The sequence below is a fragment of the Diabrotica virgifera genome, chromosome 7, assembly GCF_917563875.1.
Source record: "Diabrotica virgifera virgifera chromosome 7, PGI_DIABVI_V3a".
Taxonomy (NCBI): Eukaryota; Metazoa; Arthropoda; class Insecta; order Coleoptera; family Chrysomelidae; genus Diabrotica; species Diabrotica virgifera.
The window spans coordinates 118,387,639-118,404,494 of NC_065449.1; the positions used below are offsets into that span (position 1 = coordinate 118,387,639).

The 16,856-nt window shown below is 38.6% G+C and overlaps 1 protein-coding gene across 2 annotated transcripts in view; it reads right to left on the reverse strand.

Moving 5' to 3' along the window:
- LOC126887612 (cytochrome P450 6k1-like) overlaps window positions 1-16,856 on the reverse strand; it is a 145,214-nt gene that overhangs the window by 48,327 nt on the left and 80,031 nt on the right. For both annotated transcript variants that reach the window (XM_050655205.1, XM_050655206.1), the window contains exon 3: window positions 13,295-13,490. In XM_050655205.1, coding sequence (XP_050511162.1) covers window positions 13,295-13,490 — 196 coding nt within the window. The remainder of the gene's footprint in view (window positions 1-13,294; window positions 13,491-16,856) is intronic.

A 16,856-nucleotide genomic window follows, 5' to 3' on the forward strand; every position in this document is an offset into this window, starting at 1 on the left:
GGATCACCCCACCTCGCTCCAATGCCCCAGGCCATCCCTTTCCCCCCCATAGCACGCTGATGCGCGATGGAGGCACAACTATCGTAGCCAAATGCTCTTCACAATGGAACCCTGGGTAATAAGATTCCACTGTGGTATCCTAATCGAATGCAAAAAACTAGGCCCAGCGTGATGCGCTCTATGCCTTTATCTTCTTAATAACTTATCCGCGGTACTAAAAATTGCTTGCTTGGGCCCCGAGTCATCGTGCCGAGCCCCACTGAGCCCTGTTGGGCCCTGCTGGGCCCCGCCCGATGGCTCGATGCTCTAATTTTTTTGTGTTTTTGGTTTTTTTTAATTTTTTTGGGGGCTTTCGCCATTTTTTTATTTTATATGAATTTTTTTGGGGGCTTAAGGCCCTTCTAATTTTCTAATATTTGCTTACCTTGGAGGTGGTCGTGGTACTTGGACTTCGTGGGTAACGCTATCTTCGGCACTTGTTTCGAGCTACGAACACACTACTATCACTTATCACTTTTAGTTTATCCTATAATTTGTTGTTTCGGGCGTCTGTGCTTCCATCGGTGGAACTCGTCGTATCTTAGCGTCTCTCGCAGTATGTAATTTGGGTGATGTTCTAATTCTGCGAATTTGACCCTTGCCTTGTCTGTCATGGTTTCTGTGACTCTCACCTGTTGGAGTTCTCTGAACAGGAATCTTTCAGCTACATATCTTGGGACTCTGGCGGCCTCCCTCAAGCTGTTGTTATGGACTGCTTGGATCTTCTTCTTGTGTGTATTACATACGTGTCCCCATGCGAGAGACGCATAAGTTAATACCGGTAGGATTATACTATTTATCAATCTTAACCTTGTTTTGAGTGTTAGTTTACTTTTTCTGCCTGTGAGTCCTCTTAGATTCGCTCTTGCTATGTTGGCCTTCTGGACTGTGGCTTCTACGTGTTTTTGGAAGGTTAATCCTTTATCCATAATGACTCCTAGGTATTTGGCTTCGTTTTTCCACTCGATGGGCCTGTTCTGCACCCTCAATTGTTCCTCTGGCTGCTGTCTCCCTTTCTTGTATAGAACCGCTTGTGTTTTCTCTGAATTTATGGCTATCTTCCATTTGATACACCATGCTTCAATTTCTTCTAGTGCAGTTTGTAGGTTGGTCACTGCTATATCTGCGTTTCTATGCTTGGCCGCTATTGCTGTATCGTCGGCGTAGAGGCTCATGAGGGTACCTGGTGTTCTAGGTACATCTGCGGTGTATATCGTGTACAGCAGGGGTGACAAGACCGCTCCCTGTGGTACTCCAGCCTCCGGGATTCCGAGTTCGGACAGGACTTGTCCTATCCGAATCCTGAACCTCCGGCCGCCCAAGTACGACGAGATTAGCCTCGTCATCGCTCCGCTGTACCCGTACTCCCGCATTTTGAATAGGAGCCCCTTGTGCCAGACTCTGTCGAATGCCTTGCTTACATCCAGGAACGCTGCTCCAGTGTACTGCTTATCATTGAAACCGGCTGCTATGTACTCGGTTAGCCTGAGGACTTGTAGTTCGCTGGAGTGCTCTGCTCTAAATCCGAATTGAGCCTCTGGGATGATATTTAGTCGGGTTGTTTCCGCTTGCAGTCTGCTGAGGATGACTCTTTCCACTATCTTGCTGATCGCTGGAAGTAAGCTGATTGGCCTGTAGTTCTGTGGGAATGTGTGATTCTTGCCAGGTTTTGGAATCATGATGACACGGGCCTCTTTCCATCTGTTTGGGAATGTCTTGAATCTTAATATTGCGTTTATAATATTTGTGAAATACACTATAGCTTTTCTGGGCAAATATTTTAGGGCTCTGTTGGTTATTTCGTCGAGGCCAGGCGCTTTTCTCGGTGAACTATTTTTGATATGTTCATTGATTTCTTCCGGTGATGTTGGGGGGATGAAGTCCTCTGGGTCTTCTGGTCCTTCTTCTTGTTCTTCGACTTCTTCCAGGAAGTCGTCGTCTTCATCTTGGTGGAAGTTCAGTCTGCATTCATCTTCGAGTGTAGTCCTCATTGCCTCTGCTTTGTCTTCTATGGTGTATACCATGCCGTATCTTCCATGTAGTGGGGGGATGGGTTTCCTGTCGCTTCTCAACATTTTCTGGAGCTTCCAGACATTTCTCATGTTTGAGTCTTGTTCTTCCATCTCTTGTACAAAGTTGTCCCATTTTTCGCTACGGTGGAGTTTTAGGGCCGTTTGGACCTCCCTATTTAAAATATTTGCCCAGGATTTATCTACTCTGTTTCTTGTTCTTTTTGCTGTTTTCTTTGCTCTATTTTTTTCCCTTATCAACTCTTGTGTTTCTTGTGGTATGTCTTTGAACCTTCCCATGAATATCTCGACATCTTCCTCTGTTGTGCTGTTTCTAATTGCCTCTTGGATGATATTTTCGAACTCTAGGACTTTTCCTTCTATTTCTTCTGGATTGTTTATTACTGGCACTATGTTTATTCCTTCACTTACTAACCTTTTGTAGTTAGTCCACTTTATTTTCTTTTTTGTTCTTTTTGGCGGGTTTGTCTCTTCCCATGTTCCGATTTCTAATAGGATGGGGTGGTGGTCAGTTGATCCTTCGTCCAGCGTGATTAATTCTGATTGCAGTCCTAGGTTTTTGGCTACAACTAAGTCGATGTGTGTCGGAAGTGCGTTTCCTGGGTAGTGGGTAGGTTCTTCTGGGCCCATTGCTATTGTGTCTTCGTTGTTTTCTATGTATCTGTTTAGTAGTCGTCCATTCCTGTTCGTAGCTCTGTCGTTCCAGTTGGGGGATCTTGCATTCAGGTCTCCTATTATGATGGATGGTTCGGCGATGTTTAGGAACGCATCTAGGTCATCGTCCATTAAAGGGTCTTGTGGTCTTACGTAGGCTGATGTGATCCTTATTGCGCCTTGCCTCATGTTAACTTCTATTGTTGTGGCTTCCATGTTGACCAGTGGTGGAGTAGTGTAACTGGTGTGTCTAATACCCTTCTTTACTAGGATGGCCGTTCCTCCTGATCTTCTAGTGAGGTCGTTCCTATATACGTCGTATCCAGGAAACTTTAGGTTGAAGTTGTTGGTCAGTTTTGTTTCCTGAATTGCTACGATGTCCATCTCGTATCTGTTGGCGAGTTCATCTAGTATGTTCTGATTTGTGGTTATGCCGCCCGGGTTCCAGGAGCCTATCCTCAAGTATCCCCTCTCTGCCATTAGTTCTGTGCCTGCCTGGTGCTGAGTATCACCTCTTGGACTACCTTAGTCACGATGTTTGTGACCATCCTGACTAGGTACTCTTCGTCTGGGAGGGTTGGTCGGTTGGACGGTGTGTTGTTCTGCGCTGGTTGGTCTCCCTGCGTGGCTTGCGCGTAGGATACCCCGGTTGCCTGCTGTCTTCGGTTTGGTGGTGGTCGCTGTTGTGACCTCTGTGGTGGAGGCCTCCCCCAGGTTGGGCACCTAGGACATCCTCTGTAGTTGGCTGGGTGGCTCCCATTGCAGTTGGCACACGTTGCCTTGACTTCTCTGGCTCTCTGGCACTGCTTTGAGTGGTGTTCTTCGCCGCACTTCACACATCTCGGGTCCTTGTGACACGAGTTCTGGGCGTGATGGTACCCTTGGCAGTTGAAGCACTGCGTCGGTCCTGCTGCCTTGTGTAGGTCCTCTACCACAACTTTCATGTGGCACAGGTTCGTTACCCGCTTTGCTTTTTCCACGTCTTCCTGATCCAGTGTCATGACAAACATGGGTAGTGGCCTCCTTTTCCCTACTCTCGTAGACATGTTACGTGCTGTGTGGCAGGTTATTCCATATTGGTTTGCCATGTCTTCTTGGATTGCCTTCTCGGTGGTATTCGTGGGCAATCCTCGTAACACTAATTTTGGTTTCCTGTCTTCGTCGAGTGGAAAGGCTATCCATTGTAGCCTCTTTTTCTCTTTGGCGGCGTATGCTTCTGCATATTCCTCCACTATCCTTGTCATCTTTCTGTAGTCATCCGGGCTTTTAGCCTGGATGAGCGTCTCTCTGCCACTTCTGGAGATTTTGTTTGTGGTGATGATGCCTTTGCCCTGGGCTATGGTAAGAATAGCCCCTGTCTCGCTGACACTCTGTAACTTAATTACAGGCGGTTTTCTGTATGGTGTTACCTGGTTTTCAGGTAACACGGCTTCTTCGGCTTCTTCTTCGTTTTGGTTTGTTTCCATTGACACTGTATCAGTTTGACTGGAAGCGGCAAGCGCGTCCCTATCTGTGCTCGTGGATGGCACTGGTTCTTCGGGGAGCTGTACCTGGGGAGCTAGTTTCATGGCTTTTTCTTGGTTGGACGTCCATGTGGCGTCTTCCTCGTCGGTTAGTGTCACCAGGGGTGGAAACTCTTCCTTTCTCTTTTTCCTCTGTTGGGTGGACGCCTCCTTCGTCGAGGTGGTAGCCTTCTGGCTGGGTGGTCGAGTCTGCTCGGTGGTCATCTTTTTGGTGGCAGGCTGCTCTACTGGTGGTTTTTTGTCCGTCTTTTCGGGGTTTTTCTTCTCCGGTTTCTTTGCGAGTTGTTTCTGGAGAGCTATCAACTCGTCGAATCTGGCATCCATCTTTTCGCTCATTCGTCGAATCTCCGTATTCAGCTCTTTGATCTCTGCCTTCTGTTGTGCGATCACCTCTTCATATTTTTTGTTGTTTGCATCAACGTTTGCTGCAAATTCTTTCATCAGGGTTCTGAGTCGGTTGATTTCTTCGTTGGCCCTTGTCAGCTCGTCTTCGCTGGCGGCATCCTCTTCAACCCGCTGACGTTTGGTAGTGCCCCCGCCTTCGGCGCCTGGGACGTCTTCGTCCATGTCCTCGACTTCCTGGGTGGCCTCGATGTTCTGGGAATCCTCGACTTCCTGGGTGGCTTCGGTGACGTTCTCGGTGGTCTCGACGTTCTGCGTGGAGTCCTTGCCTTTTGACTTCTTTTTCTTTTTTCTTGTTCTACGATTTTGGATCGTAAAACCGTCTTTTCCATCTTCCTGGTCGCTCGAGTGGTCATCGCTGCTCTCTTCAGGGTGCTGTAACAGGAGGGACTCTTTAGAGTCTGCATATCTTGGCGGGGAAAGCGCCTTGGATCTGGGGGGTGACCGAGATCTGACTCGTGTCATCTTTGGTTGGGAGCGGTAACCTAACTTTTAGAAGAAGCCTTTTTTTCAGCCGATTGGCCCGACACCACATCGACTTCAGGGTTGGCTCCCTGCACAACAGCGCGGTAGTTCTCGTACCTAGACAGAACTAGGTACGGGATCCTCTTGATTTTCTCAACTCTCTGACCTTAGGGGCCGGGGCTGCAAGATGTATTCTAAATAACTACACCTTGCAGTGTCGAGGCACAGTGTTTTAAACTGTACCCATTCCTAACGGAGGCACAGAGAGTATCCCGTAGCGGGCTCACGTCGAGCCCGCTATTGCTTATTCTGCTTTCCAACCCTTGTTTGCAATGTCTCAGAAAATTCAATGAAATCAAACTTCCTGAGTTTCACCACATCCAAGAGGTTGGCTTTTGCCTCTGCTTCCACGTCTTCGCGTCTAGCGAGAGCGAGCGCTCTAGTGTTGCTGTGCTTACATTCACAGCCGTACTAAGAAGTACGTTACACCAAAGCACTTCCCTCTCCTCGACTTGTTGCGCTGCTACTGCTGCTCGTCCGCACTCTGCACGTCTTGTCTCTTCGGCGGCTACCGAGAGACTCCTTACTGCTAGCGCTAATCCTTCTCTGTTTTAAATGTAGAAGGGTAGGGGTAGTACAAACAAATACAGTAGGCGGTACAATCGGTAAAAAAGTAGGCGGTACAATCCAGTACTAACGCAGTACAAACGAAATAGCCTATTTTTGACATTCAGATGGCAAAGAATGCATAGTAGAGGGGTAGCATGTCACTGGCCCCCCAGGCCAATCTAGACGGGTGGGGCCGGTACATACAAAATAATAGCGATACAATCCGATACTAACGTAGTACAAACGAACATACCCATCCCGAACCCCCATATCGAAAAAGGGGGGATGGCATGTCACCAGCCCCTCCAGGCAGATTTAAAAGGGTGGGGGCAGTACAAACGAATGAAGGGTGATACAATCCAGTACTAACGCAATACAAACGAATGAGCTTTTTTTTGACCCTCAAATCGAAAAAGGGGGGAGTGGACCTCAAAGAAATAGCTTCAGAACAACTCCAGTGAATGTCAACATGCACCAAGTCGCTTGGCGTTTGTTCGAATTATTGGTTAAATATCATATTTATTTTGTTACATTCACAGGTGAATGTCGATATTCATCATATATTTTTGCTGTATGTTAAAAATAAATTTTTTTTATCACGGAAAAATACAAAATTAGTTGGGTATGTTTTTTATTGCGAAAATTGTTTTAATATATAGATACACATAAGAAGATTATTGTATTTAAAACAAACAGTAGAGTAGCTATTGGTAACTAAAATATTATCGGTAGTAATTACGCGAGAGCTCTAAATTATCGTTTTGTGACACTTTGAGAGTTTCAATTTCACGACCCCAAAGGGAGTGAAATTATGTCAAAGTGCCACAAGTCGATAATAATTTTAAAGATCGAGCGTAATTCGCTGAGATTATCTAATGAATAAAACTGTCTTTTTAAATCATTTTAACTAATATTTTATGGATACCTTCACCTGAATATTTGCTAAACCTGTTTCTTGGTATTTTCTGTGGCAAGTTGTAAAACGTTAATAATTGTCATTAATGTCACTGAATGTTCATTTTTGGGTAGTAACGAAGGGCATCTGGCGTAATGCTTGACGACGGGATATTATCAAAAATTGTCGACATTAATATCACAAGAGAGTGAGAATAAACTGACAATAATTCGACAATTTTTCGAAAACTTGTTGTCTGGCAATAGACACGAGAGTCCACAGGGCTCGAGTGGCCATTGCCCAATAACAACAAGTTTGAGAAAAAGGGAAGCATTATTTTCTTATTTATTCTTACTGTCGCGTGATATTCGTAAGGTTATTTTTTAATAATTATATATAAAATTCAAGTCTTTGTATAAAAACATTTAGTGACCTTGATCCCAATTAATTCCCAAAAAATCACATACATTTTTCAACTCGTCAAAGTGAACATCACAGTTTAGCAAATATTAAGACGAAGATATTAATAAAATATTGGATAAAATGTTGAATGAGTAGCTTTCTATTGGATAAAATTATTTATAAATACAGTTTTACTTATGAAATAATAATCTTACCCAAGTAAATCGAGTGCTTAAATTTGCCGATTTTTGTTCTCCTCGTAACAATTTAAGATTAGATGCAGAACTAAAAGTTTATTATGGATATTTTCTTAAATGTGGCAGTTGTCAAAACTAGGAAACTGGTTGCAATTAAACAAAAACAATCTGCTTAAAAAAATTCCCACTGTAATTTTCTACAGTAGAAAGTTACCGACGTAATAATAATCTGATGGGACAGAATTAATCACGTGATGAAAAATCGTACTACACGATTGGAAGTTAAAATCTGTAGCTTTCTATTAGTCAGAATCTCCTATGAATGAAATAATCAACATTATGTATGTATAATCTTATTTATTGGAACAGCTTAAACAACCATGGCACTTTGAACTGTACAAAAGCCCTTTGTCTTTAAGGGGAAAGGCGCAAAATGCCGCTTATCAAAATTGTCAATGTGTTTTAAATGTAATCATTTTTTTTCGAATCCTGAGAAAACTAATAAATATTTTTGAAAAATTTAAACGCAGAATTAAAGATTACGTTATTACCGAGGGTCGAAAGTCCCTTAGAATAAATAAAAAGATTCTTTTGAATGAAATGTTTGCAATTAAAAATAACACTAAATTTTCCCTTTTATTTTCACATGTGTAACTTATTAAAATAAACATTATAGAAGTTTTCAGGGACTTTCGGCCCTCAGTAATAATGTAATATTTCTTTTGCGTTAAAAGTTTTTAAAAATATTTATTAGTTTTCTCAGGATTCGAAAAAATTGATTACATTTAAAACACATTGAAAATTTTGACAAGCGACATTTTGCGCCTTTCCCCTTAAAACAACAATTAGCCGTGGAGCACTTTCTTTTGCAGTTATAAGGTGTATAGCCTTATCCTCCACTTTTCGAATTAGCACAAGCTGCTAAACATTTCGTTAGGCTCAAAACGAGTTAATAATTATTGAGATATATAGGGTGAGGCAGATAACTGGCCTATTAGAAATATCTCGAGAACTAAAGGCAGCAGAATCATGAAAATTGGAATAAAATGGTTTTGAAGGATGATCTATTAAATGAAAATATTTTCATGTCTTTGCAACTTCCGGTTATACCGGAAGTTGCTTATAACTTCGTTTTTTTAAATGGATGCCTTAACTTCGTTTTTTTATATTTTTACATTTTTGGATTCTCTTCGATGTCTTCTTTCTTAAAATATAAGGTTTTGTAATATTATACAGGGTATTTTAAAAGATAATTACGTTTTTTTATTAATTTCGTAGCAACATTCACACCCGGTAGAATTGTATAGTCTAAGAGCTGGGAGCGGATTTTGTGCGTGATAAGTAATATGAAAAAACTATACGGGGATATGTTGAATTAGTTGTGTACATAACTTTCACCAAAGGCCTGAAACCAGAGTTGGGGCCGAGGGTAGTTATAAGGGGTCAAAGTCGCGGATTTTATTATTTTTTTTATGACGCTCATGATCGAGATAGTACACCAAAATTTGGGCATAAGTAGTTCATGACGTAACTAAGTAAAATCTCTAGGGGCGGAATGCTGCGTGGCAGACAAAGGGGTGGGGGTAGGGGTTAATATAAAAAATATAAAGGGTTTTTTGTGACGTTTGTGATTGAGATAGTGGACCAAAATTTGGGAATAAGTAGATCATGACATTACTAAGTAAAATCCCCAGAGCCGGAAACCAGAGTTGGGGATGAGGGTAGTTATAAGGGGTCAAATTCGCCGTTTTTATTATTTTTCTTGTGACGCTCATGATCGACAGAGTGCACCAAAATTTGGGAATAAGTAGGTCATGACGTAACTAAGTAAAATCTCCAGGGGTGGCACTCTGCGTGGCCGACAAAGGGGTGGGGCAGGGGTGGATGCAAAAAATATAAGGGGATTTTTTGCTATGTTCGTGATTGACAGAGTGCACCAAAATTTGGGAATAAGTAGACCATGACATAACTAAGTAAAATCCTCAGAGCCGGAAACCAGAGTTGGACATGAGGGTAGTTATAAGGGGTCAAAATCGCCGTTTTTATTATTTTTTTGTGACGCTCATGATCGAGATAGTGCACCAAAATTTGGGAGTAAGTATGTTATGACGCAACTAAGTAAAATCTTCAGGGGCGGAATGCTGCTTGGGGTACAAAGAGGTGGTCGGCAGGGGTGAGCATAAAAATATATGGGGGTTTTTTGCCGTTCGTGATCGAGATAGTGCACCAAAATTTGCGAATAAGTAGATCCTGACATTACTAAGTAAAATCTCGAGGTGCGGAATGCTACGTCGGGGACAAATGTTGTGCCGCGTCACAAAAAAAAATAATACACACTGAGACTTTGACCCCTTAAAACTACCCTCATCCCCAACTCTGGTTTCCGGCTCTGGGGATTTTACTTAGTAATGTCATGATCTACTTATTCCCAAATTTTGGTCCACTATCTCAATCACAAACGTCACAAAAAACCCTTTATACTTTTTATATTAACCCCTACCCCCACCCCTTTGTCGGCCACGCAGCATACCGCCCCTAGAGATTTTACTTAGTTACGTCATGAACTACTTATTCCCAAATTTTGGTGTACTATCTCGATCATGAGCGTCATAAAAAAATAATAAAATCCGCGACTTTGACCCCTTATAACTACCCTCGGCCCCAACTCTGGTTTCCGGCCGTTGATGAAAGTCATGTACACAACTAATTCAACATATCCCCGTATAGTTTTTCCATATTACTTATCACGCACAAAATCCGCTTCTATCTCTCCGACTAGTAGTAGTTTGACATCTAAAACTCTACTTACGTTCAAATGATTTTTAATATACTCTACTATTGTTAAGAATCATTAGTATAGCTAAATTTTTAATTTTAGTATACAGGGTTGGTCGAAACTCGGAATGAGTATTTTCTGAGTTTTCTTAAACGGAACACCCTGTATTTTTGTATTGTAGTGAAATGATATTTTATAGTACTTTTTTATTTCTTAAGCATTCCCTATACCTAACTGCTTTAATTTGTGAGTTATTGGTGATTCAAGCTAAACATTAATTGCAACAAAAAATACGTAAAATTTTATTAGGTTGGTCGTGAAAATACTTAATCTTAAATAATTTTTCAGAAATAAATACATATTAATCCAGACTGGTCCTTAAAATTACCAATAATGGTTTAGCTATCGAAATACCTACTTAGTTAAGATTGTTGGTGCGATTAACAATTAAGCACAAATTAAAGCATTTAGGTATAGGGAATGCTTAAAAAATAAAAATGTACCATAAAATATCATTTCATTACAATACTAAAATACAGGGTGTTCCATTTAAGAAAACTCAGAAAATACTCATTCCGAGTTTCGACCAACCCTGTATACTAAAATTAAAAATTTACCTATACTAATGATTCTTAACAATAGTAGAGTATATTAAAAATCAATTGAACGTAAGTAGAGTTTTAGATGGCAAACTACTACAATTCTACAGGGTGTTAATTTTGCTACGAAATTTAAAAAAACGTAATTATCTTTTAAAATACCCTGTATAATATTACAAAATCTCATATTTTAAGAAAGAAGACATTGAAGAGAATCTAAACAAGTAAAAATATACAGGGTGTCCCATTTAAAAAAACGAATTTATAAGCAACTTCCGGTATAACCGGAAGTTGCAAAGAGATGAAAATATTTTCATTTAATAGATCATCCTTCAAAACCCCTTTATTCCCATTTTCATGATTCTGTTGCCTTTAGTTCTCGAGATATTTCTAATAGGCCCTTTATTTGCCTCACCCTGTAGAAGTGCTACACTGCGAATCAGTCGGTGCTTGTGATAATATAGGCGTGTTAGTTTGCGGATCTGTTTCAATCGAGTTTTCATGAAATGTCTTCAAATAGGCTTCTAGCTGTTCCTCAGCTTCAATATTTTCAATTTCATGGTAAATGAGACATGACGACGCTAGGCCCCTTTTTGGTTTAACAAACAACTCTTCATTTGTGACAACACTGGGTATTTGTTTCTTCTGGTTTTAATGTCGCAATTAACTTGTCATCGTCATTAACTTTAAAATGTCAAAACGTTTTAAACGCCTTTAGTCCAACTGCATTCATTTTTAGCAGAATTCGCTTCGAATACTATTTTAGAGTAAGTATCTTTCTTGTGAAAAATAAAAACAATTGTCTTCTCGTTTATTTTTAGTTAGGGCAAGTAATTTTTGAAAAAACTCATCTCAAGTTACTGCAGTAGACATTGATCAGAAATAATATAATCCCTAATATAAAATCCAATTAGCACGTGCTTCTAAACCTTGCATAAGACTTACCGGAGAACTATTTATTTCCGATATTCTCCGAAACTATTTTGCGTTTGTCGATATACACCGGTGATACTCCAAAACTATAAAAAAATGTATAAATGTTCGGTCTTTCACCAAGGCATTTTGTGTGTATCGAAATTCACCGTTGAATGTCGACACACACCAATTTCGGATTTTCAAATTATCATATATATATATATATATATATATATATATATATATATATATATATATATATATATATATATATATATATATTATAGTCAAAGCCCGAATTTCAGGCACTCCTAGGTTTGACTAGTATAGGTAATCCTCAGGTCTGACTGACGGTCTTAGTCAAAGCCCGAAATAAAGTACAGTTTCGACCTTTGACTAGTCAAACCTAGGAGAGACTAAATTGGTCAGACAAAGTCGAAATTTAATTTTATGAAATCGGGGTTTGACTAATCAAACCCCGATCAGCTATTAAAATTTGTAATTTGTTAGGTTAGGTTTAATAAAACGTCATTTTTTAATTGTAATGTTTATTATTTTTATATTGTCGTAATTAAAATAAAAAAATAGTGTTTATTCTCGCACGTTGAGGCATTATCATTATGGCATTTAGAGTTGCACAATACGTTTGCCCTTTTACACTTACATACATGGTTTTGAAGAGCATTTCTTATTGCAGTGGTATTTTATAAATCTTTGTCCTCCAAATTTAGAATATTTTGTACTGATTTCTCTTAGAGACAGCTTAACGTCTGGAACATCTGCGAAATTTGGAAAATTCTCTTTGCATTCTCTTATTTGATTTCTTGAAAAAAGTGGGTTTGTTATTCCGTATTTCGTGTCAACTCTATATAAACCGTCAGTTATTGTTTTATCTTGTATGATAAGAATGATAACATACTCAAAATATCTCGAGCATCTCCTTGGCACGCGTTCGAGCATGCGTTGTGCAAAGACAGAAAAGATTAAAATAAATAAAGGAAATGCGATTGAAGGTCTTCATGCCCAGCCTAATGCTATGAAGCAATTAAATGAAAAAAATGTCCTCCAATTTCGATCGGAAAAACTGTAATTATACCTATCCCCAGCTTTGATAGAGCCAAAGGAGATGCTTGAAATATTTTGGGTATCATACAAGGTAAAACAATTGGCGGTTTATATAGAGTTGGTACGAAATACGGAACAATAAACACACTTTTTTCAAGAAATCAAATAACAGAATGCAAAGAGAAATTTCCTAATTTCTAAGATGTTCCAGAAGTTAAGCTGTCTCTGTCTCTAAGAGAAATTAGTACAAAGATTCTAAATTTGGAGGACAAGGATTTACAAAATGCTACTGCAATAAGAAATGCTCTTCCAAATTACGTAAGTGTAAAAGGCCTAACGTATTGTGCAACTCTAAATGCCACAATGCGTCAACATGTGTGAATAAACACTAATTTTTTTATTTTATTTACGACAATATAAAAATAATGAACATTAAATTAAAAAATTACGTTTTATTTTATATTTAGCTGATCGGGGTTTGACTAGTCAAACCCCGATTTCATAAAATTAAACTTCGACCTTTGCCTGACTAACTTAGTCTCTCCTAAGTTTGACTAGTCAAAGGCGTAAACTGTAATTTATTTCGGACTTTAACTAAGACCGTCAGTCAGACCTGAGGATTGCCTAGTCAAACCTAGGAGTGCCTGAAATTCGGGCTTTGACTATAACATATACATCATTTTTAAAATTAATAATTAAAAGTAACTTTCTCTAACCACTTACCAAAAGCACACTGGGCAATAAGGTCAGTAGAAAACAATGCAGCCACTTCCTTTGCATCGACAATCGTTTTGTTTTCATTAACAAATTTCTCCAATTCTTTCATTGTATTTTGGACGACAGGAAACATACCCCTCAATCTCCCAGAAGTAAATGCAACGGATGTTTTTGCTCTATCGTTTTTCCATGCAGGACTTTTCTAAGTAAAAACAGAATATTGGTAATATAATATGCTAATGTACACGCTGTTTCAAATATTGTGCTAATGGTAGAAATTCATTATGCATATCAGCAAATATACGTAAATACAATCTAACGTTTGAAATGTATCATCCTATACCTGCAGGAATGATCTTAGATATAATTACACAGAACAGTTGAACAACCAAACCGCACTTTGTGTGTCGCAGCCAAGCCATCTTTCTTCTTCATATACTTCTTCTTCCCCAAGTATGTTTTGTAGAAATTTATATTTACCTCCCCACACAACAGGTCCAAAATTCTTCAGTTTGCGACTTTTTGCTGGTAAATAGTAATTATTTTCGTTTCCTCTTTCTTCCGAGTACCTCCACATTTGATATTTTATCAGCCTAGGGTATTTTCAGTATTATTCCATTCCATAAGTCCGTAGTTCAGATGATTCATTTTGATGTACCTGTTAGTACTCATTCAGTGTTCACGTCTTGACACAAAATAAATAGAATCTCCACACCGTAAGAAAAATAAGTACTCTATTTCAGAAAATAAATTAGAGGATCAAACGAAAAAAGATTCATATTTAATCAGATACACAATCAATCTGCAATATAATAAATCCATCCAATAGCCCACGGCAACTCACCAAGAGGAAGAAATAATCTTAAAAATCCTAGAAAAAAATGGAATGATAATATTTGAAACAGTCAAAATTTTCAATGTGTTTTTAAATTTATTAAATTTTTAGAATCCTGAGGAAACTAATAAGTGGATATTTTAAAAAAATTTAAACGCGGACTGAAAGATCACGTTATTACCGAGGGCCGAAAGTCCCTTAGAATAAATCAAAAGTTTCTTTTGAATGAAATATTTGCAATTAAAAATCACATTAAATTTTCTCTTTTATTTTCACCCCTGTATCTTATCAAATTATATATTACATAAATTTTCAGGGACTTTCGGCCCTCAGTAATAATGTAATCTGTAATTGTGCGTTTAAAATTTTCAAAAGTACTTATTAGTTTTCTCAGGATTTGAAAAAAAAATGAATCCATTTAAAACACATTGAACATTTTGACAGGCGACATTTTGCGCCTATGCCCTTAATAAAAATAATTTCTAGGAGCATACCTAAACAATATCTCAAATCACAACAATATTTCTGAGGAACGAAAATTACAGAAAAAAACAGCAAAATTATTTCCGTATATGGCTGTACAAAATCACCTGTCAATAAACACAATTCTACTAAAAAGTTTGCAACATTGCCAATATTCAACATTTTGCACCATTTTAAAACCATTACCATTCAAGAGGCAGCTGGGTGACAATTTGAACATTTAATTGTAAAAAGCAATTTTTAGAGAAGATTGCTGAGAATGGAATATTAGAAAACGATAACATCGAGGAAAGCTGAAAAAAAACTCAAAGATAACATATTCAACATAATAATCAAGATTATGTTGTAGCTAAGAGGGATATACATCCATCAAAAATAATCGACGTAAGATGCCTCGACTTAGGAGATGATGTAGGTAGTCACCACAGCGCACAGCCTAGTATGATGTAAAATTAGAATCACCATGAAATACTTCACACCTAAGAGAGCACCAACACAAAGTCGAAGGACTAAACACGGAATACTTATACAGAAAAAAATTTCAGAGGATATTGCTGAGAATGGAATACTAGAAAACGATAATACCGAGGAAAGCTGGGAAAAACTCAAAAGTAACATAATTAATTAACGCAGCAACAGAATCACTTCAGGAGAGAGGCAAGTAACGAATAATAAAAGACGAAAAAAGAAAACCCCATGGTTTAGAGGGGAGTGAAGATAAAATGTGAAGAAAAGAAGAAAGCCTTTTTACAATACAGAACAAAACAAACACAACAGGCACACAACCACTACAAGCGAATCAGAAACGAAGCGAATACTTTAGTGAGACAAATAAAAAGGGAACACTGGCAGAGTTTCTCGAAACAGACAGATGGAACACGACTTTTACGGAACATAAAAAGAAGCATCGAGAATGATCAGAGGACACAGAAAGGAGATAAACGAATTAATAAAAACGAAACACATTCAGAAGGAAATATGGGCAGACTATCACCAACACCTAAAGTTATGTCAAACGAAGAAATAAACATCGAGGAGGGAGAGGTAAAGGAATCATTAAGAAAATTAAAAAAAAAATGAAGGCACTCGTGGGAGTGCCGACAGAAGTGAAAAATTGGAAAGAAATCCTTTGTAAAAGGTATAAAAATTTTTTTATTAAAAATCCCTTAAAAGGGCTACATCACAACAAAACGTTTTCGATTTTTATAAAAAATCATCATCAGTGTTCGATAAACTGGATGCTAGCTGAGCCACAAAAGAAAATATCTGGGTAAAAACCCTTTACATAAAATATAGATGCCTTAAAAGTGCATACTTCAATAAAAAGGCCTGTGATGGTCACAGTGAAAACTTCTTACAGTAAATAAATTCCGAGCTCAATGCTTTTTCCCCATCCAAAAAGAAGTGCTATATTATATACGCGATGCGTATACCTTATATCATATACGCGATGCGTATACCCTAGACTATTTTGTATACATACACATAATTTATATACCTACGTACAAAATTTATTTCAGCGAAGTGATGATGGTCGCAAATTCAATACTTTTTCCCCATCCAAAAAGTGCAAAACATCCCTAAAGAAATTTTCAATTCAAAAAAATTTCGTCGAAGCGATGACATTCTCTAATTTAATACTTTTTCCCCATCCACAAAGTGCACAACGTCCCTCAAGAAGTTTTCCAATGACGGTCGCTAATTTAATAATTTTTCCCCATCCAAAAAGGGCACAACGTCCCTCGAGAAGTTTTCACTTCAAAAATCAATTTCATCGAAGCGATGACGGCCGCTGATTTTATAATTTTTTCCATACAAAAAGTGCACAACGTCCCTAAAGAAGTTTTCACTTCAAATATTTATTTCGTCGAAGAGATGACGGTCGCTAATTTATTACTTTTTCCCCATCTAAAAAGTGCACAACCTCCCTAAAGAAATGTTCACTTCATAAATCTATTTCGTCGAAGCGATGATGGTCGCTAATTTGATACTTTTCCCCATCCAAAAAGTGCACAAAGTCCCTCAAGAAGTTTTCACTTCAAAAATTTATTTCTTCGAAGCGATGACGGTCGCGATGACGGTCGCTAATTCAATACTTTTTCCCATCTAAAAAGTGCACAACGTCCCTAAAAAAATTTTCTCTTCACAAATTTATTTCGTCGAAGCGATGTCGGTCGCCAATTTAATATTTTTTCCTCATCCAAAAAGTGAACAACGTCCCTCAAGAAGTTTTCACTTCAAAAATTTATG